The sequence below is a fragment of the Mus musculus genome, chromosome 5 (assembly GCF_000001635.26).
Source record: "Mus musculus strain C57BL/6J chromosome 5, GRCm38.p6 C57BL/6J".
NCBI classification, from domain to species: domain Eukaryota; kingdom Metazoa; phylum Chordata; class Mammalia; order Rodentia; family Muridae; genus Mus; species Mus musculus.
Window position 1 is genome coordinate 64,992,293 of NC_000071.6, and position 27,980 is coordinate 65,020,272.

The following is a 27,980-nucleotide window of genomic DNA, read 5'->3' on the forward strand; positions in this document are numbered from 1 at the left end:
TTTACCCCCTGAGCCATCTCATGGGACTTATGCGACTATTTTATAGGCTTCTAAGTGTGTCACCTAATGACCAGTTAGTGGAGACAATACTTAGGATATATAATTCATGGTTGATATTTATTTAGTTTATATTTTTTGTTAAATGTGTACATCTAGCCACTTGAGGACTTTCTATTAATTATAGATATTCCTTGTAACTAGCCAGAAGTTCCAGCTCAATGTCAAGGACTTTATTAATAAAGCACAACTGAAGTAGTCGCTTATTACACAGCATTTGACTTTCTGTTTTATTCACTAGCCAATTACCAGCTGTCAGGGCACAGTCAATATTGTAGATCTGAGTCAGAAGCCATCACCCCTGAGTGCATTGTTCTTTCTAATCACAGGCAGTGATCGGCCCAGTGAAAGAATTACATTAGTCATCAACTCACACCCGTCCTCCTGGTGGTACAAAGTTGCTACTGGATTCCATTGCCGAATGGGATGAATCAATGCAGACACCACAAACGAGTGCAGACAGTCACGAGTCATGGGCGTTCCGCTCATGTTGACAAGTCCCTCTCTGTTTCCAGACAGAAGGAAAAGCTGACAGCCAGCTTGCAAAGCTCCCTTCTTCACAGCCTTAAAGCTGGTGTTTCATAACATTTATGCAGCGTTTAGATGACAAATTCATAGGAAATAATTTTTTAATCATCTCAAGACCTGCAGGGTTATTGGTGCTGAGAGTTCTTTTATGTATGTCAAACATTCATTGCATATACTCAAGGTACAATTTACAAAAGTTTACAATATCATTGAGCGCATTTCCCCAGTCCCTGGGAGCTCGCCTCTGTCTTGTCTTGCATTTTGTAACAAATGAATGGGGGCTTAGAAAAGCTTCAGTAACTCATTACACAGAGTGGCAGAACCTCGACTCAATTCTGCGCAATTCAATTCTGTGACCTTTTCCACTGGTCGCATCTCTCTGCTGAATAGATGATATTTGATATTTACTGGGTAAATAGGAATGCAGTGAGATACAAATAACTAAAATCCACATTCAGTGGTTTGCAGAACAGCGATATATTTTTCTCCCATAATACAAAAGATGGGGACGAGTAGCTCCCGGTGTTGGCTCAGTGCTCCATCAGCATCAGGACCAGGGATGCTTTGACCTTTCCCTGAGGCAGAAAATTTCCCTGCTTCACTGCCAAGCATCGTTTCCACACTCAGAACAGGAGGAAGAATTGGCGACGGCTGTAACTGAAAATTCATCACAAAATCAAAGGCTTTTATATACATTTATGTACATCTTTGTGAATAACTGAGCAGTATACCACCCTTATCTGCAAGGGAGACAGTAGGGGAAAGGGCACTGGGGATGACTGATGGCCAGCCTTGGAGTTACAGAATCTACAGGTTATATAGGCCTCTTCCTCTCCTCCCTCCCTCCCTTCCTATAAAAAAGCTCTCTTACTTTGCCTATATACTTACTGTGGGTCTATATATTCTTCCTTTGCTTTCTATGATCTGTTTGTGAATAGTAAGAGAAAGCTGTGTTTTTCGATGGCTGAGTCAGGACTCACTCGATGAGATTAACAGAAACTACTACATTCCTATGCAAGAAAATGGGTACATCTATCCAACAAATAATATTAGGCACTCTTTGAGACTTTAGGGATGGATTAGGGACCAGAACCAAAAAGAAAGAGAGGAGAACACGCACACGCGTGCACACACACACACACACACACACACACAGAGAGAGAGAGAGAGACAGAGACAGAGACAGAGACAGAGACAGAGACAGAGACAGAGAGACAGAGACAGACACAGACAGACAGACTGAGAGATTGGAGACTGAAAGGCAGGGAGGGAAGTGTTTCTCAGTAAATCTCTAACCCAAATAAGCCCGGGCAATGAAAACACAACTCAATTAATATGAATCCATGCTGTGCGCCTAGATTGGGCAGATCTACCACTACATTACCATCTTCCCCATATAAGAGACCCCTTAGAACTTGCAGTTTCTCCAGGCCATGTCCTTCTGCTCTACTCTCCTTCTTCCTCCTCTTCCCATCAGCCCCCCCACCTCTTTCTCTCCCAAAACCTTCAGCTCCACCTTCCCCTCTTTCTCCACCCAATCACCGGCTCTAGCTTTTATTTATAAAATTAACGTGGGAAGAAGGGTTACAGGAAACGACCCGAGTGCTGACTCATTCCTTGTTCAAAACCCCTCACAGGAGAACGGAATCAACGTCAAATACAGTCAGCTCCAGGGCTATCCACAACAGGAAAGCAACACTATGAGGGACTCTTCTAGAACACAAAGTTGTGAATGCAGCCCAGACTAGACTAGACTAGCTAAGACTAGAAAGCCCAGGTCTAAGATGCTGCTGAAAATCTATGCCGTGGCCTGGGTGCACCACCATCTTGCACACCCTGCTTTCCCTTAGCTAGCTCGGTGAATAGAATAGGGTGACCCTCCATGCCTGCATTTTTTTTATAATTTATAGTTTTTTTAAATTATAGTTTATAATTGATTTTTTTAATTAGGTATTTTCTTCATTTACATTTCCAATGCTATCCCAAAAGTCCCCCATACCCCCCCCAGTCCCCTACCCACCCACTCCCACTTCTTGGCCCTGGCGTTCCCCTGTACTGAGGCATATAAAGTTTGCAAGACCAATTGGGCCTCTCTTCCCAATGATGGCTGACTAGGCCATCTTCTGATACATATGCAGCTAGAGACACGAGCTCTGGGAATACTGGTTAGTTCATATTGTTGTTCCACCTATAGGGTTGCAGACCCCTTTAGCTCATATTATGTTGGGGAAAAAAACAACTCACACTAAACCACAGTCTCCAGTTCATAGTTCAGAAGCCAGGGAGACAGAATTTGTCAAGCCAGAAGCACATGCATCCTTGCAGGTGAGGGCTAGAGTTACAGGGGTCATTTGAGTGACGCCAACAGCTTGAATACAGATAGCCCACAAAGCTTTCTGTTGCCACCATCCCTCTCCAGGCTAGCTGATGCCCTTAGTCAATGCTGGACACCACCATCTGCCAACCACACTAGCATTTCCACTCCATCCCACTCTGGAAGTTAACTCTGTCTTGAAAGGCACATTTAGTTAGCTTTGTAAGAATTGGTTAAACCGGGGTCATTTAAATGTTTTCGAATCACTTTTTGTTTTGTTATATTTCTCCCTCTGCTCTCCACCACTCCCCTAACCCTGACCCATCACCCCTGGCAGCCCTTGTCTGTCTTTCATGTAATGGGAAGACTACAGATCCCTCTTCACACTGGGCCAAGTCCATAGGAGCCAACACCTCCATTACTGTGGTTCCAAAGTACATATTGCTGTGTGGGTCAAGATACTCTTTTATGACCCATATAAACTACAAGCCTGGGAGATGTGGTTGCTTGGTGGTGGGTTTTGTTCCTGAACTTTCTCTGTGTCTCAACTGCTTCTCTGAATGTTTTTCCACATTCAGGGGCAAAATGAATATCTGACCTGCTGCTAATCTGTTCTTCTGCAGGCTGTGGACCCCTCATCACAGGCAGGAAGATGGGCAGGCTGGGGATCCTGGGGGAAATCTCTGCTCTCATCTGCATCAGCCACAGTAGGTAAGTGTTGGGTGTCACCAGAACAGAGTTCAGAAGCTTGACGGGACAAGAGATTTTGACATAGCGTACATTGATGGAGTTTAACGTTTGCTCAGGAGAAGTCCGTTTCCATTTCCACTGCTCTAAGGGCATCTCGTACATTAACGCGTTTGTTCCTGCGATGACTCTGTGAGGAGACAGTCTATTTCCTCCACTTTACAGATTCAAAACGCTGAACCACCAAGAGACAAGGACATTGTTCAAGTCAGCGTTGTTTAGTGTGGGATTTAAAAACCAGGTGTTGTGGTTTTAAACCACTATCTTATTATTGTCCATTAAAGTATAGATTTAAGATACAGATATGTGGATGTGTATGCACATATTTGTGCATATACACAAATAAACACACACACACACACACACACACACACACACACACACACACACATTTTAAGAACTGAGCCTTACTGTGTAATCAAGGCTGCCCTTGAACTTGTGATTCTCCTGCCTCAGCCTCCTGAGTGCTGAGATTTCTCGTGTACCACCACATCCAGGTTGCTACATTCTTCTAGCTATGTGTTTATCATCCAACTTTAGTAGTGTTTGTTTTCTGTCATCTAGTGTTCTGTCTGTCTGTTTGGGAGAGGGTCTTGCCATGACTTCAATCTCTTCTACTCTCTAAAAGAACTAACCAGCAATGCCCATGTTTAGCAAACAGGCAGTGGCTTCTGCGCTCACTGCCCTCTGTCCTTCAGGCCTCACGGGCAGTCGGTGCTCGAGCTGCGGCCTTCACTTGTGTTTGGTGTTAACTCTTGAAGTCCCTCTACCTGAGGCACCATGAAGATGATAAGTACAGTATCTTGCTGCCTTCACAGCCACACAATAGCCCTGCTGGTCCCCCGCCCCCCAACCCCAGCCAAACAGTTAATCCAACAGAGCCTAGATCTGACGATATTGCCCATGGACTAGCATCAGGATTGTGCCGGTTGCTGTTGCCCCGTTCTCACAGCCTTGATTTCTTTTCCTGTTGCTGTTGCACAGCGCCTTGACAAAAACAAGTTAAGGAGAAAGAGTTTATTTGGGCTCCCAGTTCTGGGGTACAGTCCATCATGCCAGGGGAGTCATGACAGCAGGAGCCTGAGATGACATGTCACACTCCATGCATGTCAGGAAGCAGGGAGCAACTGATGCTTGTATTCTGTCCACTTTTCCCTTTGTCTTCTTAAAAAATTATTATATTTGATTTATTCTTATCAGGGAGAGGGGTGAGCAGGCCGCATGTAGGAGTCAGTTCTCCCTCCACCGTGCCGGTTCCGGAGACTGAGCTCTGGTCAGCAGGCTTCGTGGCAAGAGCTTTTACCTGTAGAGCCATCCTGCTGGCCCACTTTCTCCTTTTTATACAGTCCAGGATCACACTCCAGGAAATGGAGCCATTCACAATGGTCAGGTCTTCCCTTAATTAACTTAATCAAGATAATTTCCCCCATAGACATGCTCAGAGACTAACTTAACATAAGTAATTCCTCAAAGGTGTCCCTGGAGGAATGTTTCCTAGGTGACTCTAGAGCTCATCAAGTTGACAGTTGGCACTAACCATCATACTCCCTCATATGACCAAGATGTCCCACATAAACTCGAGGGACACAGTTTGGTATACCCCCTTGTATTCATTTCTTCTACTGCTCTCAAGACACCATTGCCAGTTTGGTCACTAAGTCTATTTTATAGACTTGTGGTCAACACTTGGTATGGCTCTAGCCCTACACAGTAGCAGTCGCCCGTAATAATGACCTTTGTGTCACTGTGACCAAAACACCCAAGGGTAACTTAAAGGAAAGACCATGTGTTGGCTCGGAGTTCCAGAGCTCCACTCTGTGGTCCTTTGCCTCAGCATTTCTGCATGCAATATGGGGATAAATGCCATGGTGACAGGAGCCTGTGGGCGAAGAGAGTCTCTCCTGCACCACATAGAAAACAGGAGGTAGGACAAAGGGAAGCAGGAGGGAGACAGAGCAGTTCCAAGAACACACCCCATGAGGCTTATTACCTCCACATAGGCCCCTTTCATCACCTTCTAGTAATGGGAACAGTAATGAGGGATAACTTCTGTGACATCAAGAAAAAAGTGTCAATACCAGGGCTTTATAGCATTAACATTGTAGCATCAAGGGGCAAAGAAACTTATTAGGAAGCAGGGCACTTGTGGCCATGGAGATGCTCTTGAAAGTTTATAGATTGCCTTCAGAAAGTAAAGAAAGAAAATAACCACATCCAACTGCTATTGATTTCCATTCGCAGGCTCATGTCACCCTCAGGGTAATTCAGTTGCAGATAGACACGCAAAATGCAGTCCTTTACACATGGCTGCCAACTGCACTAGAAACACAAGTCCAACTCACAAAGGCAGAAACACTGTAGTCATGGTGGTTGTAAGTCTCTACAGTCAGCAGGAAAGTGATCAGAGACTAGAAACCTTTGGAAGGTGCTACTTTCTTGGAATGAACCCTGTACCATTGAGTGCTAGGAATGGAGAGCCAGTACCAGTACTTCTGACCTGTCATGGTAAGAGACTGACTCCATAGCTACACCTGGTAGCTGCCCTTTATGAGACCCAGGTTCTCTATTTGAAAAAGAGTGGGGGGGGAGGTGCTGGAGAGATGGCTCAGCGGTTAAGAGCACACTGACTATTCTTCCAGAGGTCCTGAGTTCAATTCTTGGCAACCACATGGCGGCTCACAACCATCTGTAATGGGATCTGATGCCCTCTTCTGGTGTGTCTGAAGACAGCTACAGTGTACTCACATACATACAATGCACAAATAAATCTTAAGAAAAGGGGGCTACTTGAGAGAGCTTTTCTACAAGGTCTCTTCCCACTTGTAGAAAATGATGCTTCCATCTCATAGTTACCTGTAGAAGGAACTGTGTGTGTGTAGCCCCGGTGCTTAGTGGAAACATACCGCACTGAGACTTGCATTTAACTCCTCTGCATTGTTCCGCCTTGTCCTTTGGTGTATTACTTTGAGTCTAAGGTTAAGAGGAATGCATATGTGAAACCAAGCATTTCTAGCTACCAGTTCTATGAGGGACCCTCCATCTTAAAGATATTTTCATCACTCCGAGACAAACTGTGTCACAGTCTAAGAAGACTTAATCATCCACCACACATGCCTGTGGAAAAAAATTCACAAAAATGCAACAAAAATCTCTGTCATCCCATTCAGAAACCAAAGGGAGGAAATGTTAAAAATACAGAAAAATGACCCAGTAAGTGATAATATTAATAACTTCAAAGCAATATCATGAAAATCAGCAATGATTTCCCACAAGCACATTATAGACAGAACGTACCTTTAGAATGGTTCTCTCGGAGGAAGTGGATGGTCCAGCTGTTACGCTGAGTCAAACCTCTTCAGAATGGGGAATTTGTTACTAGATCAGCCAAAGGCCTACATGTTTGTTTGAAAAGTTGGTTGCGACAGTGTTATGACTGCAAATATCTAATGCCAGAACAGTTGATTGAGGAATAGAGTGCATCTGATATTTCTTTCTCAAAGTCACTCTGTCCTTTCCCATCCTCGCCCAGGTTGCAAGTTTTCACATTCTGGTGACATTCTCTACCAGCCCTTTCGAAACAGCATCAATGTTTATTGCAAAGAATGGCAGACTCATCAAAATTGTGCTACTGTGAAAACTTCCCTCTGTACAAATGTAACATCAATGGAAAGGAACTATCTATTTATCTATCTATCTATCTATCTGTTTATTATGAAGTAATGTTGATGATATAAAAATTCTTAAGGGTTAGGAACCCTGACTAATACAGGGTTCTCTAGAGGAATAGAACTTACAGAGTTAATATGAATATGTATGTATATGTATATGTGTGTGTATGTATGTATATCCCCTATATATTATATATATACATATATACATATATATGTGTATGTATATATGTGTGTGTATGTATGTGTGTGTGTGTGTGTGTGTGTGCGTGTGTGTGAAAATGTATTAGATTGGCTTACAGACTGTGGTCCAGCTAGTTCAACAATGGCTATCTACCAATGAAAGGTTAAAAAAAATCCAATAATTGTTCAGTCCACAAAGCTAGATGTCTCAACTCTTCAGTATATGTCAGAATCCTGAAGATGTAGGCTCTAATGCCAGCAAAGGAATGGACTGGCAAACAAAGGAAGAAAGAGAGCTTCCTTTTTCCATGTCCTTTATATAGACTACCTGCAGAAAGTGTGGCCCAGATGAAAGATGGATCTTCCTACTACAAAAGATCCGGATTAGAAGTGGGCCTCCCATTTCAAAGGGTTTAATTGAGAAAAAAGTATCTCACAGGTGGGCTCAGCCATTTGGGTTTAGTTGGTTCCAGATGTAGTTGAGTTGATAACCAAGAATAGCCATCACGGTTCATCCATGAAAAGGATGATGCTATTGATGCTACAGTTTCCCACAGTGCTTTGAAATCTCTGTATCAGGAACAAGACTGATGGATTTCTGGTGGGCTTTGATGCAAACATTGTCAGCTCAGTAGCACTTATTCTTATCCCTGACCCTAGGGTAGGGTATATTGAACATTGACCACAGAGAAATTTGCCCATCGTTTTGGAGAGCGAAGACTTTTCCAGAAAGAAAGTTGATTGTCACCTTTTAAAGCTGCATTTAGTTTGCTTATTTGAGCATGGCAGCCTCGATGTATCTTTTTCTAAAAAACTACATTCTACGACTTGTTATTATGTCTTGAATTCATTAAGAGAAGTGTCTGAGGCAAGATCAATATTTTTTAGATGACTGTCATTACAATTCACCCCCAAGAAGAGTGTAAGGCAAGACCTCTCCAAAGGGCAGTTGGCGTTCTCCATAGAGTTTGAAGTGCACATTCCTCTAAGTCCAGCCCACCTCTGCTGGTTCTTTGAAAAGCTCACTGATGTATATGTACAGAGATGGTCAATACAGAAGCCAGGCAGTGACTACTTACTGTATTGGGTGTGCCATAGTCACTTGAGTGTGAACAAATGAATTAAAGCTCCCTCCCCCAAGAGGGAGAAAAAAGCCAGCAGAGAATACACTCTCTGAATAGGAAAATTATACAAAGTTCCAGGAAGTGGCAAATATCTAAAAAATATACAAAATAGAAAAAGCTCAGAGTTGCTGGGAGTGTAGGTTAAAGTTTTTAAGAGGGTGCTGGGGCTAGGCTTTGATGATGTACTATCCGAACAAAGAGCTAGAGGAAAGGGTGGTTCAACGCGCATATATGAGCTAACAACCAAAATATACACCAATAAAGAACTGTTAGGGTGTGATCTACTTATTTTATTGCTGGGTATATATTCAGAAGGCTTGAGAGTAAGGTCTCAGAGAGTTATTGTATACCCATGTTCAAACTGTCATTATTCACAACACTAACATGTAGGTGCAAGCCATAGATCTGCCAATGGTATATATAACAAGCAGGGTATACAGTGAAATAATATGCAACCTTAAAAAGGAAGGGAATTCTGACACACACCACAAATGGATGAACCTTGAGTGGCGTTATGCTAAGCTAAACAAGACCAGGCACAAAAAGCAAGTACTGTGGGATTCCACTTGGATAGGGTTCTTAGAGTGACCAAAATCAGAAAGACACAGAGTAAAACAGAGGTTATCAGGGCCTGGTAGGTAGAGGGAGGAGGCGCTACTGCCTAATGGGTACAAATGAGGTCTGGAAGTGGACATTAGCGGTGTGTCTGCTCCATGAAACTGTGTAGTGGAGCACTTAAGAGGATACATTTTATGTTATACCCATTTCCCTCAAAACGTATTAGGGGAAAATTCAGCCACGTAGATCAGAGAACCAATTGATGGTTTTGTCTGTTTTGTATGTACTGTTTTTAAAAGAAGGAAATATATTTAAAAGAAAGCAATTTAGATGGGAAGAGACCTCCTCATGACGTAGCTGCAGCCCTTGCCATTGGCAAATATGTCTAACAGAAAGCAGCCTTGGGCTACCCGATCATGCTGTCTAGAGCTACAGCTATTCCTCTTTACCACTGGTCGGAGACCCAGCCTCCACAAGTATGCTATTTCATCTCTCTCTCCCAATGGGCTGGGCCTTTGGATTTGATAGGATTCACAAGAAGAGGACTTAAGAAGAATATTGAACTGGGGTGTGGTATCACCCCATACCCCATGGTCCCAACCCAACCGCATCCCCACGTCTTCCAGTACAGGGAGTGATTCCGAACATCAACCCTGACCGTGCAAGGCATGACTGGGATACAAGAGCCAGAGTAAGGCCACACTTCGAACATGGACTTCACCTTGCTGTGTGGTCAAGGTGAGGCAACTCAAGTTCAGGTTAGCATAAGTCAAAGTGTTCTAAAGAAGAGCCTGACCAAGGATCTGACCTTCAAGGTTAGAAGGCATTCTCAACTATAAAACTTCCTCAGTATGTCAAAGGGATTATACATGTTGGTTCTGGCATCAGATGGACTGGATTTAAATCCTGCTTCCCGCTTACCAACTTTGGGACCTTTGGCAGATAACGTTCTTTTGATTGACCTCAGTTTTCTCAGTTATGGAAGGGGTATTACACATCTCTTAGCACAGTGTTATTAAGAAAAGTAGACACTTTAATACAGTGTCTGGGATGTCCTAAAGGTATAGAGGAGAGATTTTGGAAGGTCGATATTATAATTCTCATGGCAGAAAAAGCACAGAAGCAGAGACACGCGGACAAATTAGGTAACTAAGTTAACATCACACAGCTAAGAAATTGTGGGACCAATGTCCTTGGCGGATTTCAGTCTAGATTGCTTTCATTTAGCGTGTAAGCACAGGTAATTAAAAAGCCAGATGGCCATGGAATGTTTTTAGAGGACACTGTCCTGCAACATTCTTGGGACATTCTTGCCCTCTTGTCTTGATTTGGGTTTGCTGGGTTTTTTTTTGTTTGTTTGTTTGTTTGTTTGTGTTTTTTTTTGTTTTGTTTTGTTTTGTTTTGTTTTCTGGTTTGGCTTTCCAGCACTCACCTACTGCAGCCTGAAAACCAGACCCAGTCCCAGCCTCAGAGCCTTGGGATTCCGGAGCCTTCCATGTTTTAGAATATTTAGGGTTTGTGGTGGTGTGAAGTTATTTCACAAACGACACCAAGTAGTGTCACACACATTTGTTGTCTTTTTCTTGTTAGTAGAAACCTCTGGAAATGGAGTCATTAGTCAAAAATAAAAGTCCCAGTGGCTCTGTTATGATTTCCTTATCTGGGCACTAGATGTCACACTAAGTCAAGCTTTGGAAGTGGCTCAGCTAAGTAGGGTGTGGCAGTCTCTACCTATTTAAAAAAAAATCACAATATTTAGGTAAATATAACGCTTAAATTTGAATTTCTAGGAAAATTCAGAAAGTACTTTCTTTTACTTACAAAAAAACTTAGAATTGTTAATCAGAGAACAGATAGCACCATGGTGAAATGCCGGCTTAAACACATCTTAGCTGCATGCACATGAAAACTGTCTTCCATTCCGAAAACAAAGGGGTAGTTCTGGAGACAGTTTATGCACACTTGTCTGTGGTCATGTGGGAGGCTTGTTCTTTTTTTCCCTTTGCTGTTTTGTTTGAGACGGTATCTCATGTAGCCCAGGCAAGCCTTGGACTTGTTAGGTAGCTGAGGCTAGTCTCTTACCTTCCTCTGCTTTCCAAGTGCTGGGACTACAGACTGGCCAAGATGAGAAGCAGCTCTCCCAACAGAGAAACAGACAAGACTAACCTACTGTGGAGGAAGTCAAAGAGGGGGATGTAAGGCCCCGGAAGATTAAAGAGCTAATAATGAGTGTGAGCGCCGCTGAGCCCCAGAGCTGAGCAAGCTGTGCCTCCAGAGATCACTTATTCCCTGACTTTGGCTCTCAGAAATCTATAGCTGTGAATTATGCGTGGAGAATTCTGCAGTCTCCTTTTGGAAAGTCTGTGTGGATGTTGTTGTTGTTGTTTTTAAACTACCTTGAAGAATATGAAGCCAACGACTTAAGTGTTTGCTGAAATTTCGATGAGATTCCATTGAAATGTTTGGAATTCTTTGGAGGCTAGAAAGAATTAATTCGAGTCAGATTGAAAGCTTATAATTAAGTCTTCGGCTTAGCAGTTTGTTTTTTTTTTTTTTTCCGAGTAACTCAGTAATGAGTTTGAGCTGTGTTTAATTATCTGCATGAGTGTAGGCACATATTTCTATTGTAATTAAAGCTGTAAATCATGTTTCCTAAGTTTTCAGGGTTTGTAGGTAATATATGATGACAAATAGCTTTCGTTGGAAGAAGCCAGTAAATACCATTGCCTGTGTTGCTTTGATAAATCAGGTTAGAACTGAGAAATCGGCCTTCTGTGTGTATGTGGGGGTGCATGTGTGAGTATGTGCAGAGGCCAAAGGCTAACCTCGAAAGTCAAAGGGTATTCCTCAGGATTGTGTCTGCCTTGCCTTTTGAAACAGCATGGCTCACTTGGCCTGAAATTTACTGATTCAGTTACAACGGCTGGATGTCAAGCCCCAGGGATGTATCTGTCTCTATGTCCCCAGCTCTGAGGCTACAAACTCATGCCACCACACCTAGATTTCCACAGGGTTCTATGCATTGATATCAGATCCAAAATACTACTCTTTTGAGTATGTATGAGTCTCATCTGTGTCTTCCTCTAACTCAAGAGATGGATGAACAGTCATTTGAACAGTGTTTTGTAATTCTGACTGGTTCTAGTTGACTCTGGTGTCTTCCTTTGACTTGGTTACCACTGCCTCGTGTTTGAACAACCCAGGGTCCCAGGATGCGTGCTTCCTTTCTCCTTACATGCCACGGCAGGTAGCAGGCACCCAGATGGAGGGGGCACAGGCTGTTTTTCCTTCTAGAACTCCAGTAGCCATGAGGACCGCAGTGGTCTACCAGTGCTTTGATCCCTTCCTCCTGTCTAAGAAAGGCTTACCCCATCTTAGTGCAGGGTGTCAAGCTGTCTGTGGATGAAATAGAAGACTCTTTTCTATCAAGTCAAGGGTTGGTTTTTACCCAATGAGTGGGAAGGTCTGCTCTGTACTCCTTACCGAATCCCAACTGTGCCAGTGTCTTGGAAATAAAGACTGTCCCTTCTTGGAAATACAGGTGCTATTAGTCTGATGGAGTCCGTGACCTTCAGCCTACTTTGGACTGCTACTCCTTCCCAATTTCCCCACTGAGTGACCCTTTGATTTAGAGCTGTCAGCTCAAGACCTTTCATGGTGTACGTTTGAGGAACTGTAGTGTTATTTTTTTATTTGTTTGTTTGGAGGGCTTTGTTTTGTTTAGAGACACGATCTTGCTAAGTAGCCCACACTGACCTAGAATCTTATGCAGACTAGGCTAGACTCAAACTTGCCATCCTCCTGCCTCAGCCCCCTGAGTGTTAGGATTATATGCCACCATACATATAATCCTAGGAACATATTATACATAGGTTTATACATAGGAACGTATTGAAGGTCATCTGACTTCAATCCAGCCCATGTTAACTGAGCACCTGCCATGTGCTAGGACTTCAAAAAGCCAACAGCGACCACAAGAGAACGATTGATCAGCCATATGACACTTTAGAAAACAGGATGAAGACATGCCTTTCAAAGACGCTGACTTGAGTTTGGAGTTTCCCTGTTAAAAACAGCCACCATGGCAGAAGCCAAAAGGGGTCTGGGAACATAGTGAGGAAACTGAGTCACAAAAGAGAGTGGCTTTAAGGCCACTCAGCCTGACCATGCTGAGTTCATCTTTGGATCCTACCACAGGGAATCTGAACACATTGCTGCCATTCAGGGTAGAACCCCGCAGTCCAGATGGTCTTGTGAGATTAGTCTAGGGTCACAGACTGTGCAGATTGTAATGTCTCTGTGAACTATATATTTATGTCCTTGCAGGTCATGGATTAACAGCAGTCAAAGAAAAGGCAGGGGCAACCCTACGAATCCACAGTGCCAATTCTGCATCTCCCGAAGGGGCCCCAACTGATGCTGAAAACGGAATCTCTGGAAGTGAGTGGCGTGCTCGCCTGGTGTTTTGTTACACCCGTGTGCATGACTACACAGTGGGGAAAAGCCCAAGTTCAGATCAGCAAAATGCATTCTAACCAGGGTGTTATTTCTTGCCATGACAGATGTGACTCCAGATCAGGACCCTGCCAGAGGCCCCCACACTCCTCCTCCACCAGGGGCGGCAGGGTCGAGAGGCATGCTGTCAGCCCTCACCAATGTGGTTCAAAACACGGTGAGTCCCTAGAGGCCTCCCCTGTTTTCCCTAGTGGCTCAGTTCTTTTGATCTTTGCAGCTTGTGACCTAGATACATCAGAGAGAAGGCTGCCTCACTCCTGACTTTGGATTCCAGTTTGTTATGCTTTCTGCTACAGAGTAGCTATAACCTTGGATCTGAAATAATAAGGGCAAGATGAAATGCAGTCTGTGTTTAAAAGAAGAGAGTGGTTTAGAAGATTTTTTTTCCAATCTGATCTAACAGTGTCCCTTCTAGCTGCTTCAAGGACGGCATTTAGGTGAGGGAGGGAACTTGGAGCTGGGACAGCTGTTCTTCCTGGATCAGGTCTCAGTTCTCTTAAAATTGGAAATCCTTCAAAGCAAAAAAGGACTAGTAATGACTCAGGGAGAATAACTCAGAGACCAACCCAGCCATAGCCTCCCTCCTGATCCCTACAGCCCCTTTCCCTGCAGAACCCTAAACGTACACCTGAAAGTCTTATTTTTCCATTGTTTGTTTATTCCTTTTTATTTAAGTTGAATTGATTTTTTTTAAAGACAGATACTCAACCATCTCACTCCTCCAGGAAGCTCGCTATTGATGATAAACATTGAAAGGAAGCAGAGGTACCACAGTGAGAAGAGGAAGTCAGCAGGTCCTTAGCACCAGGAAGACAGGAGTCTACTATGTAGAACAAGCTAACTATATTTTCTAGAAATATGGGCTCGTGCCCTTTTTAGTCATTTATCCATTTGTTATATTAAAGAGAGACAGTTGACCCTTACTGTGTGTGAGGAGCCTCACCAGACTCTGGCCATATAGGCTAATGCTATGTCTTGCCATATTAAGGCGGTTTAACAATGGTGTGTGATGCATTATGGGAAAGGAGGGGATTGTGAATGGCCCCGTAGGTTATCTTACCCATATGTTGGGACAAAAGAGTGCCAGGAGTAAAGGAAGACTGGATAGGGAGAAGGAGGCACACCAAGTGTTAAGAGTCACAACGCAGAGCTGTTCAAGGCCACCCATGAGAGTGGGGGAAGCTCTCTCTGTAACTCGGGTGTAAAAAGCAAACCCATGGCTTCTCACTGCTCCCTTTTTTAAAAATTATTTTTTACATGATCTATTATTGTGTGTGCATATGGTGAGAGGGCACCTATACCATGGCATCTAGATCATGTGAAGGTCAGAGGGCAACTTTGTGGAGTCACCTCTCCCCTTCCACTTTATGTGGGGTTCTGGGACTAGAACTCAGGTCACCAAGTTCACGCAGTAACTGCCTTTACCCACTGAGCCATCTTGCCAGCCCCCAGCAGTCATCTTGAGTGCATCCCTCACATCCTCAGTCTCCTTACATGGTCCTGAACCTGCTTGCCCTCCTCCCACAGTCCCGGCCCACCAGGCATAGATACTTCCTGGGTCTCCCGTTTATTCTCTGCTAAGGTGACAGGATGTTGGGGGCAGGAGAGGGGGTGGAGTGGGCGGGGCAGTAAATCAAAGCAAGGGAAAGTGTGAGCTTCTGGGAAGCCCATGTTCTCTGTGCTAGTCGCTTCTTATCATTGCTGGGACAAAGTGCCTAGCGGAAATAACACAGGGAAGAAGATATATTTTGCTCATGGTTTGAAAAGCTTTCGTCCATGGTTGCTTGGTCCCAAGTGCTTGGACAGGACATCATGGTGGTGGGAATACGAAAGAAGGAGGCTCTATACCTTCTGGCAGTCAGGATGCTGAGAAAGAGGAAGGGACTGGGGACCAGATATAACCTTTGAGGTATATCCGAGAGTGGCCTACTTCCTCCAACTAGGCTCCACCTCCAGAAGTATGTAGCGCATCCTGAAGTAACAGTACTAACTGAGGGCCAGGGATGTTCCTGAGCCGGTGGGGGATACTTTATTTTGAATCCATAACTTCACCTTGAGATGTCTGCATTTACAAATCTTTTCCACAGTGTGAGTTTTGATTGGGCTCCAGATTTAAAAAAAAAAAAATCTGAATTTCTGAAATGGAAATGTCTGATGAAGTACATTCATTCAGTAAGGTTGAATGCTAGCACTTAAATAATTATGAAGATTGAAAAACACACATATAGACGATATAAAAATAAAAACATGTTCTTGTGAGGTAAGAAAATACAGCTGTATGTAGAGTTGTATTATTGGGATTATAAGTGGAGTGTTCAGAGCAATGTGGTTCTGTTTATTTGAACAGTATATGTGAGTCTTGGTTGCTTTCACTTTTGTTAAAAGGAAAGCAATGGCTGGCCAAGGGATTTTTCCACAGTGACACCTGGAAAATAGACCAGTTTCAGAAACTGGAAGTACACGGAAGGCAAACTGTCTTACTTCATTAATGTACTAATTATAGTTGGTGTTCCCCAGTTTCTGAAAGTATGCAAAAGCCATCTGAAACAGCCTGAGGGTCCATTGCTTCAGGGCCCAGGATTTAAAAATCATCTAAATTAGCATGAGTATTTGACATTTTAATAACCTGCCCCCAAATAACTCTGTTACTTACGCTAAAATTCTTTCAAACACGACAATCGGGTCATCTGTTAATTTTATGTCTTAGACACACATCTATTTGATATGCTCAGCACTACTGACATGAATTCCTAATGTGCACTGTTTTCCCCCTAAACATCATTTTTTAATAACACTGCATGCTCTACAAATTATATAACATATGGTTTTTCGAGGAAAGGAAAACAGGATTAAATAGATGATCTATCTCGTGGTGTGAAAAACTTGTGGCTTTCTATTTATTTTAATATTTGACGAGAATGCTGGGTCCTTGGGTACTGCTGGCCACTGCCAAACAGCAAGCTGTGGAGAATCTAATCTGACGTGCTTTCCTCATTTGCAGGGCAAAAGCGTCTTAACCGGAGGTCTGGATGCTTTAGAATTCATTGGCAAGAAAACCATGATTGTCCTCGCAGAAAGCGACCCAGGGTTTAAGCGGACCAAGACACTGATGGAACGAACTGTCTCCTTGTCCCAGGTGAAACTAGGCCCATAAGTGATTTTTCCCCCTCCTTTCACCCAAAAAAAGTCAAAGCACATGTCCAAACAGAAGAAGTAGTAAGAAAGCTGAGTGTCTGACACTCCCACCGAAGTCCTTGTGGGAGACGGGCAAGGTTGATGATTTCTTATTCACACTATCGGGTATCATATAGACATAGTGATAAACATCTGGGTATAAGAGTATATATGTTGCTATGCGTTATAAGTGGAACATATGTGCACACACACACTCCAGCCAAAGAGCAGCCTATTGATCACAGTTTCATGTTTTTCTTTATTCAGTTGATAATCTCTTGCTGATTTATCCAAGTATGCCATTGTAAATACCTCAGTTCTGCCACTTTTCAGCCATACAACTTTGTGGGTTTGCTTTCCATCTCTGTGCCTCAGTTTCCCCCTGTGCACTGAGGTGACATCAGTACCTCCTGATAACTTTGCTGTGATAGTTACATGAGCTAGAACAGAACCCAATAAAGACATGTCTGCCCATGTGTGTAACATTTATTCTAGGTAAGATGGTGAGGTTACAGAGAGTGAGACTGAGTCTTAAAAACTGGCAAATTCTAGCTACTACCCTTGTGAAAAAGAAGAGGGAACCCGAGTTAATTTACCAAGCTACTGTATTTTGGGGGCCACCTGCACTACTTCTGTCACAGCTGCAAGCTAGCTACATTTAAAGGGATGTACTATGCATGGAAGTGTGTCACCCAGCGCCCACAAGGACCAGCCAGGATGCTACATGTTGGAAGAGCTGTCGGAGAGGAGAGCTGAGTGGCAGTGACTGCAGATGTTGGCAGATCATGGAGGCCAGTTGCAGGGCTGTTAATGAACCGGGGTGTGGGGAGAAGAATACTACAGCATCTGGACAGGTTACAGGGACTCACCTGAGCTTAGAAAGGACCACAGTGGTTACTATGGAAACCAGAGTGCTGGAGGGAAGGCCTGGGCCAGGGAAGCCATTCCGAGTCTGGACGAGTCTTGTTCCTCCCGGAAGTAGATGGGGAGGTGGGCTGAGACAGACAGGGATTTACTTAGTCAGGGGTTGGGGTGGGCGGTAAGACCTAAGAGAAAACAGGGTGGGAACTTCTGAAGCCTGGGGGAACCACCAGAGCTGGTTCATGTCAGCATCCAGGGGAAGAGACCGTCCTAAAGAAGGGACTGGGTGGAAGTGTGCCAGACTGCAGTGCAGCTTAAAGAGCTACGTGAGGGCCATAGGGAGTGATAGCAGCCAATGACAGCAGGGTGACCCTAGCTCACCACAACTTATCAGGTACTTTACAAAGAAGAGAGAGGTTCAGTGGTTTCTCCCAACACATGGAAGTGATCGGTGTCCGAGGAGATGGATATACCAGTTCTTCCATGTCACATACACACATCAGGTGATCACGCTGTTCCTCATATGCATGGTTATTATGCCTTTAAAGTAAAACGTAATGATTCTCCCCTTGTTGGAGAGATGGCTCAGTGGTTAAGATCACTTGCTGCTCTTGCAGGACTGGAGTTCAGTTTCCAGAACCCACGTTGGGCACCTCACGTATGTAACTTGAGCTCCATGGTGGCTGTAAGGATGCCCTCTTCTGGACTCTGAGGCAGCTACGCTCATGTGTAAACATATGCCCCCCCCCCCCCGCACACACACAATATTATAAGTAAAAATAAATCCTTAATTTAAAAAATCAAGTCTTCTGGACAAAGAGTCAAGTTTCAGGAATAGGCCTGCCTCTGTGTCTCTACAGCACCAAAGATGGCAGAGAAAAGTGTTGAGGGTTGAAGAATGGACTGACTGACCAGCAGCTAGAGCCCTTGGTCACTTCTCCCTGGAATAGAAGGATGGTCTGGAGGATGCCCTGTCACCCTCACTGGGAAACAAATGCTGTGATTTAAGTGAGAGATCAGGTTAGGTCAGGACAGTGTGGAGGTCCCTACTAGCACTGAGCGGGGAGCTGAGGTAAAGTTTGGATTCAGATTTCCTGACGCAGTAAATATGGGCTTTGTGGCAAAAGGGGTGGCTGTAAGGTCTTCATAGCAACTGGAGGGAAGAAGCCACTATTAACAACAGATCTCAAAAGGAGTCAGCTTTTTGTTGCTGTGGCAAAATCCCTGACAGAAACAAGAGGTTTATTTGGCCTCCTTGTTCTGGAGGTTTCTGTGACCAATCAGCAGGCTCTATCGCTCTGGGGCTTGCAGAGTCTGGGAAACAACATACCTGTTAATCTCACAGTGGCCAGGAACCGTGGAAGGGGTGGGTGAGGGAAAGGGACCAAGCTCCCAATATCCCTGCAAGGGCATACCCCCCAACAACTCCCACTCTCTGGGCTCCAGCTCCTAAGGATTCCACCGCCTCCCACTAGTGTCATGGGCTGGAGATCATGCCTTAAGCATGGAGCCTTTGGCAGACACTGCAGACGCACCTGGGGCAGAAGGAATAGGTAGGCTGTAGAGTGTCTGGTTCTAGACAGCAGAAAAGTTCACACCTGTGCTGCCTCGTTTTTCTCCCAGTCACAGGGAACATGATCCAATGGTCAGTGGTTCTCCTGCACCACCGATTCCTCATCCACAGCTCCCGCCACCATGTTTTCCAGTGTGAGAGTCCCTCTGTGTCAAGATCACCCACTCCAATTAAACCGTCTACCTCTGTTTTCCAGAGGCACCCTGAGACCAGCCGCCTGGTTAAAGGGCTGCTTTTCTGGGCTGCTTTGATTTTTACTCCACTTTCAAATAAATCTCAGCCTCTGCTTAATGATGCACCTCTTTCCTTTCTATTTTATCTCTCCATGCTAGCCCAAAGTAGTGATTCAGAGAGGATACTGGTCCTGAGAAGTGGCACCATCCCAGGGTCTCTTGGTTTTATTTTCCCATCCCCCGAGTGCCCTGAGGTCAGGGGACCAGTTGAGTTTTATTACAATTGTTAAACCTTCCCAGTAATGGTTTCACTGTGTTATTTTGAAAACTGTAAAAGGCAGAGACTTACTAATTTAGTCTTAAAGATAGACAGGAGAGAGAATTCCTTCCACGGCCTAGTGGGTTCTTGGCTAACAACCTCAAGAACCCAAACGGAAAATGAGGCTGCCTGTTTTATTGGCACATAATAAACGCCAGCCTATGTTCTTGGATGATCTTCCCCCTGTGACCTTGTGGCATCGGCCAGTGTATTTATGGGGCTCTCTGCAGATATTAAAGGATTCCATAAACTTAATGTCCTTGTAAAGTTAATGAGAAACCAAATAAAAGAGGTCTAGCATCAAAGCAAACAAGTGCAGGATGTTGTTAATAATGGACAGACTCGTGGACATTCTGTCGTCTCTGTTTTTAAACAACAAAATAATTGGGGGGGGAGGTAAGGGGAGGTGTCTCTTTCTTAGCATGCACAAGGCCTGGGTTCTAGCCCTAACCCTACAAGTATAGATGAAGAGAAGGGAGAGGAGGTAAGGTGAAGGAAGGAGGAAGAGAGGGAGGGAAGGGCAGAAAGAGAGGTTAGTAGTGTGAACAGAAACTCAGGATCATACCTCTAGAGCCCAGCTCAAGCATCTATAAGCCAATTTCTATTCAGCGTCTGCTAATGAATACATTGTGAATTTACATTTATTAACCCTTTTCATCTCCACCCATAGAAGTTTTTATTAAAAAAAAAACAACAACAGAGCAAGATCAAACCAGTTTCTTTCTATTTTGAAATCTGCCTAGGTGCAGAATTTTTTTAATAATTTATTTAGTTATTTGTTTGTTTTTAGGTATATAAGTACACTGTAGCTGTACTGATGGTTGTGAGCCATCATGTGGTTGCTGGGAATTTGAATTCAGGGCCTCTGTTCACTTCACTCTGGTTGGCCCCACTTGCTCTGGCCTAAAATTTTATTTTATTATTATATCTAAGTACACTGTAGCTGTCTTCAGACGTACCAGAAGAGAGCATGAGATCTCATTATGGATGGCTGTAAGCCACCATGTGGTTGCTGAGATTTGAACTCAGGACCTTCAGAAGAGCAGTCAGTGCTCTTAACCACTGAGCTATCTCTTCAGCCCTGCAGAATTCTTAATATGCTCACAAAGAGTTGGCCTTTTCCAGTGCTCAGGACACATGGCTAACACAGATGCCTATTAGCATACTAAAGTACATGTTAGCCTCCAGGTTTTTTGGGACCAGTGGCTCCTCTCAGCTCTTCACACACTCACACACACACACACACACACACACACACACACACACACACACGGTACCCTAACCACGTTAGCATGGGCTTCCCTTCCCCCAGCTCCTCATTCCGATGTAACCTGCCATTTCTGCTCTCTTCCTTTTGTTCTCTTTGCTCCCTCTCAGCCCCTTCTCTCCTGTCTCTCTCTTAGCTCTTGGATTTCTTTGCCCTCACTCCTCTTTGCTCTCTTTCTCCTCTCTCTCTCTCTCTCTCTCTCTCTCCCTCTCTCGCTCTCTCGCTCTCTCGCTCTCTCCCTCTCCCTCTCCCTCTCCCTCTCTCCCCTCCCCCCTCTCTCTCTCCCTCTCCCCCCTCCCCCTCCCTCCCCTTCCTCCTCCCCCTCCCCCCTCCCCTCTCTCTCATGGCTAGGTTCTCATGGCCCTGCTTGGTCTCCTATACTCTGTCCATGCTCTAGACTCTTCCAGATGCCTGCGGCTGTTCTGTCCCTCCTATTGTACTCTGGCGAGCCTTAACTTACCAGAGACCCCCAAGTGCACAATGCGGAGCCGTGGATTGATGCAAAAGCAAGAGGAATTTTATTGTTCCAGCATGCTGGGATTGCCCTACACACGAAGGAGAGAGAACGGCCCCCAACAGCCGTTCAGAGAGTTTTTGTACAGTTTTCAGAGCAGCAGCCATTAGGCACAATGTGGTTGGCAGAATTAAACTGATTGGTCTTTAGGAAATTCCCCTGTCTGAAGGTGGCCAACGGTTGGTCGTGGAATGTGTCTCTGGGCCTCCCCCACACACAGGTGACCGATGGTCCGTTCCCCCCCCCCCCACACACACACACACACCTGTGGTCTGCAATTAGCTTCTCACTTTCGGAGGGGAGGAGGTGCCTATGTGTTCTATGACCTTTCTCTTCCAGGAGGGGAGGGGTCTCATGGAATTTTCCAAAGTTCCTGAGCTGACCGCTTCACTATCTACAATAAAAACCTTCTCCTCAGCCACACCTGGGTGCGTCGAGGTCCTCACTTTATGCGTCTGGTGATGACACCCCCACTTTATCATGCAGCACATTGAAAAATGTGACACAGGGGAAAGACTTCAGTGGGAAGCAGAGAAGGTCTTTGCATGCTTCTTTCTAATCCTATCCCTAGGCATGGATGGCTTGCTGTGTTTGGCTCTGCCAAAAAAAAAAAAAAAAAAAAAAGAAGAAGAAGAAGACAAAGCTGAACATGTAAATATTACCCAACAGTATCAATCTAGTATCTATTTTTACCATTCTTTTTTAATTTGTTTTTAGCTTTTGAAATTAAATTATATTTACATCATCTTTCTTTTTCCTCCCTCCAACCTTTCCCAGGTACCCCTTCCTCTCTCAAATTCAGGACCTCTACTTTCTTAACTACAGTTTATGTGTGTGTGTGTGTGTGGGTGGGTTAATTACTGTAACACATACATTCATATATATAATTTCCAAATATAGAAACACAACCTGCATAGTCTATATAAAGTCAGGTGTGTGTGTACATTTCCAGGGCCGACCATTTGGTATTAGATAGCCTAACTTGAAGGCTCTTCCTGGGAAGATTGTTTCTCCCACTTCGAGCTTTCCTTAGTTGTCTATAGTCCTTTGTGTAGGGCTGGGGCCCTGTGAGCTTCCCCCTTCTGCATTTGCATGTCTATTGGTGTCATTTTGGTTCATGTCTTGTTTAAGCAGCCATGATGATTAGACTTCATGGGGACCCGAATACCTCCTCCCCAAGGGCTAGTTTTTATGGTATCGCAAGGCACCATGCAAGCTTCCAAGGGGCAGGAGTGATTCTTAGTCCTACCCAGCTATGATACCTATGAACTAAACAATGACCAGCAAGGGGCAGGTCCAGTAGTGGCACATACACCTTGAAATGAGAAATTCTAAAGTGACAAAAGTGATATTTCATATACTATCTGCCCTCCCCATCGCCTCTGTATCCTGTACAGGAAGGCAGCATGGAAAGGCATGTCTAGTTCATGAGCACTGTGTCTCTGCAGATGTTGAGAGAAGCCAAGGAGAAGGAGAAGCAGAGGTTGGCCCAGCAGCTCACAGTGGAGAGGACTGCACACTATGGGATGCTGTTTGATGAATATCAAGGTTTGTCACACCTGGAAGCCCTGGAAATTCTGTCCAATGAGAGTGAGAGCAAGGTACATTTCCCACGGGTCAGGGTCATTTGAATGGCATTCTTGGGTGATGTGTTTTCCTTAGCATGGAAGCAACAACTAGGAAGAGGTGTAAAGATATGTTCTCTCACCTCGTGACTTATGCTAAGGTTTCACATAATGTACAGCCTGTGTACATCCTCAAGCTGCTACGGCTTCCTCTCTGCCCTGTACTAACCTGTCACTCCGCCCAGCCCAGGAGGGTCAGCAAATCAGGAGTCCCCACCACCCCTTCCCTGGCAGGAACTTGCCTGCCAAGCCCTTCCCTCCTTTTGGCAATCAGAGATCCCTGACCAGTCTGGGCCTTTATTCCACCCAGTAAGCACAGAGTGACTGGGGTTTCTGTTAAACTGTGGGTGGACATTGAGTGCATATTTTTTTATGAGTTACCATTTTACTTCTTTGATCACCTTTACCACAATAGCTGGCCATAAGAGGCAAAGTCATGCTGCTGAGAACCATTTAAAAATGTTCCTATTTAGAAACCTATGAAATCCAGATGACCAAACAGATGGCTCTATACAGTCGTACTATCCCATGTGACCCCAGACAAACAAATTGTATGGATTGGAGGCAGAGCTAGGCTGCCTAAGAGAGACCCAACCTCAGAGAAGAAACAAAAGGGGCTGGCAATATGGCTCAGCAGGTGAAGGCGCTTGCTGCCAAGCCTGACTACGTGAGTTCAATCTCAAGGACATAGAAGGTGGAAAGAGAGAGCTAACTCACTCCTTCACTGTATCCTCTGACCTCCATGTGCACACACAACTAAACTATTAGAAAAAACAAGTACACAAACAAAACACAATTGAAGGATAATTTTTTTTTAAAAAAATGACATGAAAAGACCAAAATGCTAACTCTCATACTGATACAGAATGAGCCCCTAGTAAGAGCTTCTTTAGTTCATTGATTAAACGGGGACCGCAGGCAGGTGTTAGCACCAGCTGTAAAGAAAACCAGAGAGGGAGCTTTGAATCACAGTCGCAAATAGACAAACACTTGTCACCAATGGGGAAGACTGCCTACAAAATCCATTTCTGTGTCTGTAGAGAATGGCTTTACACTGCCATCAGCCACCCACCGTTTACGCTGTTGTAAAATTGCTCCCTTACATTCAGAATCCCATAATCCAGTAAAACAAGGAAAAAAAAAAGAAGACGAAGCAATTTCCTACCAAAGCACAGAACTCTACCCATGAAAGCTGAGTCAGGAATCAGCCTTTATGTGATTGTACATAAGTATGAGACTGTGGGATTTTGGGTCCCTCTTACTGCAATCTGCTTGAAATGACAGTGATGATAAAGCCAGCCCTGTAGGGTTTCTTTTTTTTTTTTAAAGATTTATTTATTTATTATGTGAGTACACTGTAGCTGTCTTCAGACACTCCAGAAAAGGGCATCAGGTTTCGTTATGGATGGTTGTGAGCCACCATGTGGTTGCTGGGATTTGAACTCGGGACCTTTGGAAGAGCAGTCGGCGCTCTTAACCACTGAGCCATCTCTCCAGTCAGGGATTCAGTGACATCGCCCATGTAAGAGCTCATAGCAGCATGCCTGGGCAAAGGTGCTCAGTGAACGCTGGCTGCTGCTCTGTGCATCCATGTGTGTAAGTGAGCATACTGCTGATGACACTGTATTGTCTGTGTGTTTTCTGTTGTAAATATCTGTTACTGTTGTTGTTATTGTTATGACAGGAGACAGGAGACTGGCTGGTCCCTACTCTGATAATATAGAGAGACTGCATTCTGACCAGTTGCATCACAGATCTCAACTACAAAATAACCCTCAGCTTTCTTACAAAATCTTCCTGCCTCAGCCTCTCAAGTGCTGCGATCGCAGGTGTGAGCTATAGAAGGTCCCATCCATGATAAATTGTGCTTTGGGGCCATTGATAAGACAGCACTCACTCAAGCCCAGGAAGCAAAAGAGAAGAAGAGGACTAGACTAAGGTCTCACAAAGACAGGTCTCCAGTGACCTGACACCTCTCCCTGCCCCACCCCCAAGGCCCCAACCAGCTTCTAGTAGCTCCAAGCTGCAAACTAAGCCTTTGACACAGGGACCTTTGGGGGCCATTCAAGAGGGGTCTGAATCTTCTCTTTGTACATCAATTCCACAAGCTTTGATTTCTGTCCCCAGCCAGGAGATTTCTGTGGCATTTGGTGGGGAATGTGGAATTCTTAAAAAAAAACTTACTGATGGTAGTTACTGGGCGCTGTCATAAGCAGCAGAAGTCATTCCTCAGTCCTATGACAGTCTGGAGCAGGTTACCCCGTTAGCAGACAGCTTCCTGTACACAGTTCTCCAGCAAGAATACAAGGTGTTTAGGCACAGCTAATGACCGACAATGGCTGCCATAGAGATGTATTTATAATAGCACAGGGACTGTGAGGAACGCAAACTCACATATTTCAAAATTCCTGAAAGCGTAAACATGAAACAATCTCACCACAAAAATGGTGTGAGGCCGTGTATTTGTGGGTACACTCATCAGCATGATACACTTATTCCCCAGTGTGTACACGTGTCAAATCACCCCAGGGTATCTGATACATACATGTACACATGTCACATCATCGCACTGTATCCCACAGATACATGTACGCATGTGAGATCATCACACATGTCTCAGATCACCACATTGTTTCCCATAGATACATATACACATGTCACATCACCACACTGTATCCCATAGATACAAGTAATCACTTGTTAATTCAAAAATCAAGTTAAGATGGGCCTGCTGGCATAGGCCTGAATCCCAGGTACTGAGGAGGCTGAGACAGAAGGATTTCAAGTTCAAGGCTTCTCTGGGTTTCAGAGTGAGTTCAAGGCCAGGTTTTGCAACCTACTGACTCTGTCTCAGAATAAAAAGTGCATAAAAAGAATAAAGAGATGACGAGGAGAAAGCTCAGGCATAGACATTGCACATGGCCCAGCACTGAAAATAAATTATTTAAATTTGATTTGAATTTTAAAATAAGGGTCAGGAGCTGGCACATCAGGTAAAGGCACTTACCACCAAGAGCGACGGCGTGAGTTTGATTCCTGGAATCCACAAGGTGGGTGGAGGAAGAAACACCCTGGCCTCCACACATGCACACTCAAATAAATAAACAAACAAACAAACAAACAAACAAACATGGGAAAAATAAAATGCACAAGAAAAGGGCTGCAGGCCTTTGTGGCGTGTGGATAAAGGACTCACCTAGCAGACACAAGGTCCTAAGTCCAATTCTCTACCACCCCAAAACAGACAATGAAAATAAACTCATAGGATGAAAATTTCATGCTAATGAAACGTTCAGGACACACTTATACACAAAGTAACTAAGTAGCCTGTGTTTACCTGGCAACCTTACATGGAAACTTTAAAAGTTAAAGAACGTTGGAGACAAACCTTTGAAGAAATCAGCTCTGTTTTTCTCCATTGACAAACTTTGATCCCGAGGCAGGAAGGCTGAGTTTCCCGGTGGGATTCTCAGTCCCTGAATTTCTACTGCATCCTCCTCTATGTCCCCTCAGGCTCCAGCTGTCCTTTACCTCAAACTGCCATGCACAAGTAAGTGAGACTCTTTTGTTCCAGCTCCACACATTCCCCAATGCAAGCAGCTATCTGGAGTCATCTTCTAGGTTCACACTGGTCTCAGCACAGCATGGGAAAGAGGCCCACTCAGTAACCTGGAGAGTGTTCTAGAAGGGGAAGTATCCCATGTGTTCTGCAGCGGCCCCTGTGTCCAGGTCTTTAAAATGTATTGGATGTCACCATGACCTGATGCCTGTGGTCCTCTGAGTCCCGTCAGCCCGAGGAAACAGAGAGGACACTCCCATTTGAAAGCTGTGGACAAGAAAGGATGCTCGTTGTATCCGCTGATATTTCGTTGGCTGAACCTCAAACATTACAAGAGAAAGGGAAGGAAGTATTGACGCTGGAGAGCTAGCTCTGTGGTTTCAAGTGTGTGCCACAGTCTTGAGAACTGGAGTTCAGACCCTAGAACCCACATCGTGGCATGCACACCCATACCACAGCAGCAGCAGCACACATGCCACAATAAATAGATAAGTGAATAAATAATACAAAGGAATTATTATCAATGATGTTGCTTCAGATCGATTCTAAGACAGACCTGGCAGTGCGGTACATAATCAGTGGGAAAATCTCATCATTTTGTTTCCATTACACTCAGTTGCATTTTTCAAAATTTATTTTTATGGGAAAGGGGCATAAGACACTCTGTGTACCCTTGTGAGGAATGCATGATTAATTATGATTAATTCTTGCGTCCGACTACAATTCAGTGCACGCCGCTGTAGCAGACTAGAGTTAAAGAGGGAGAAGCCGGAACATGCAAGTGAAAAGAAGGCTCTCAGAAGGCCAAAGCCAGAGGGGCTGGCCAGGAGCCACAGAGCAGGGCACATTTCTGCTACCTGCCGAACTGCATGGCTAATGGGTTTTGTGTTGATTTCCTGCCAAGCTTCCTCCCAGAGCCTTGGGCAGGCGCACAGCACCCAGTGATGTGCGTAAACCTTAGGAAAACAAAGCCTGCCAGCCCGGATGCCCTGGCTGACTCCTAGTCTGGTGTGCCAATTTACTAACACATGGACAGTGAAACCTACCCCAAGGAGGACGGAGCTCAGCTAGTACTCCCTCTAGAGGGAGAATTTGAAGTGCAGAATGAGAAACCAGAAATGAACAGCTTTACAGTCACGCCTCATTTTTATTACGATGTTCCATGACCTGTGACCGATTTGGAAATTTAGATTAATCTTCAGAGGATGGCCATCTGTACTT

The 27,980-nt window shown here is 44.5% G+C and overlaps 1 protein-coding gene and 1 long non-coding RNA gene across 3 annotated transcripts in view; one reads left to right on the top strand and one right to left on the bottom strand.

Moving 5' to 3' along the window:
* Positions 1–27,980, top strand: part of Fam114a1 (family with sequence similarity 114, member A1) — a 71,827-nt gene that overhangs the window by 22,218 nt on the left and 21,629 nt on the right. Inside the window, exons 3-7 of the mRNA NM_026667.3 lie at positions 3,523–3,610; positions 13,506–13,619; positions 13,742–13,851; positions 16,696–16,830; positions 23,024–23,176. Coding sequence (NP_080943.3) covers positions 3,523–3,610; positions 13,506–13,619; positions 13,742–13,851; positions 16,696–16,830; positions 23,024–23,176 — 600 coding nt within the window. The remainder of the gene's footprint in view (positions 1–3,522; positions 3,611–13,505; positions 13,620–13,741; positions 13,852–16,695; positions 16,831–23,023; positions 23,177–27,980) is intronic.
* On the bottom strand, positions 99–27,840 carry Gm32374. Of its 2 annotated transcripts, XR_003955930.1 has the most exons (3): positions 27,806–27,840; positions 26,589–27,026; positions 99–1,242 (listed from the first exon to the last, which is right to left on the bottom strand). It is a non-coding gene; the product is annotated as a predicted gene, 32374 (long non-coding RNA). The 2 variants fall into 2 exon arrangements; XR_376982.3 differs by lacking the exon at positions 27,806–27,840 and having other exon boundaries at positions 26,589–27,318.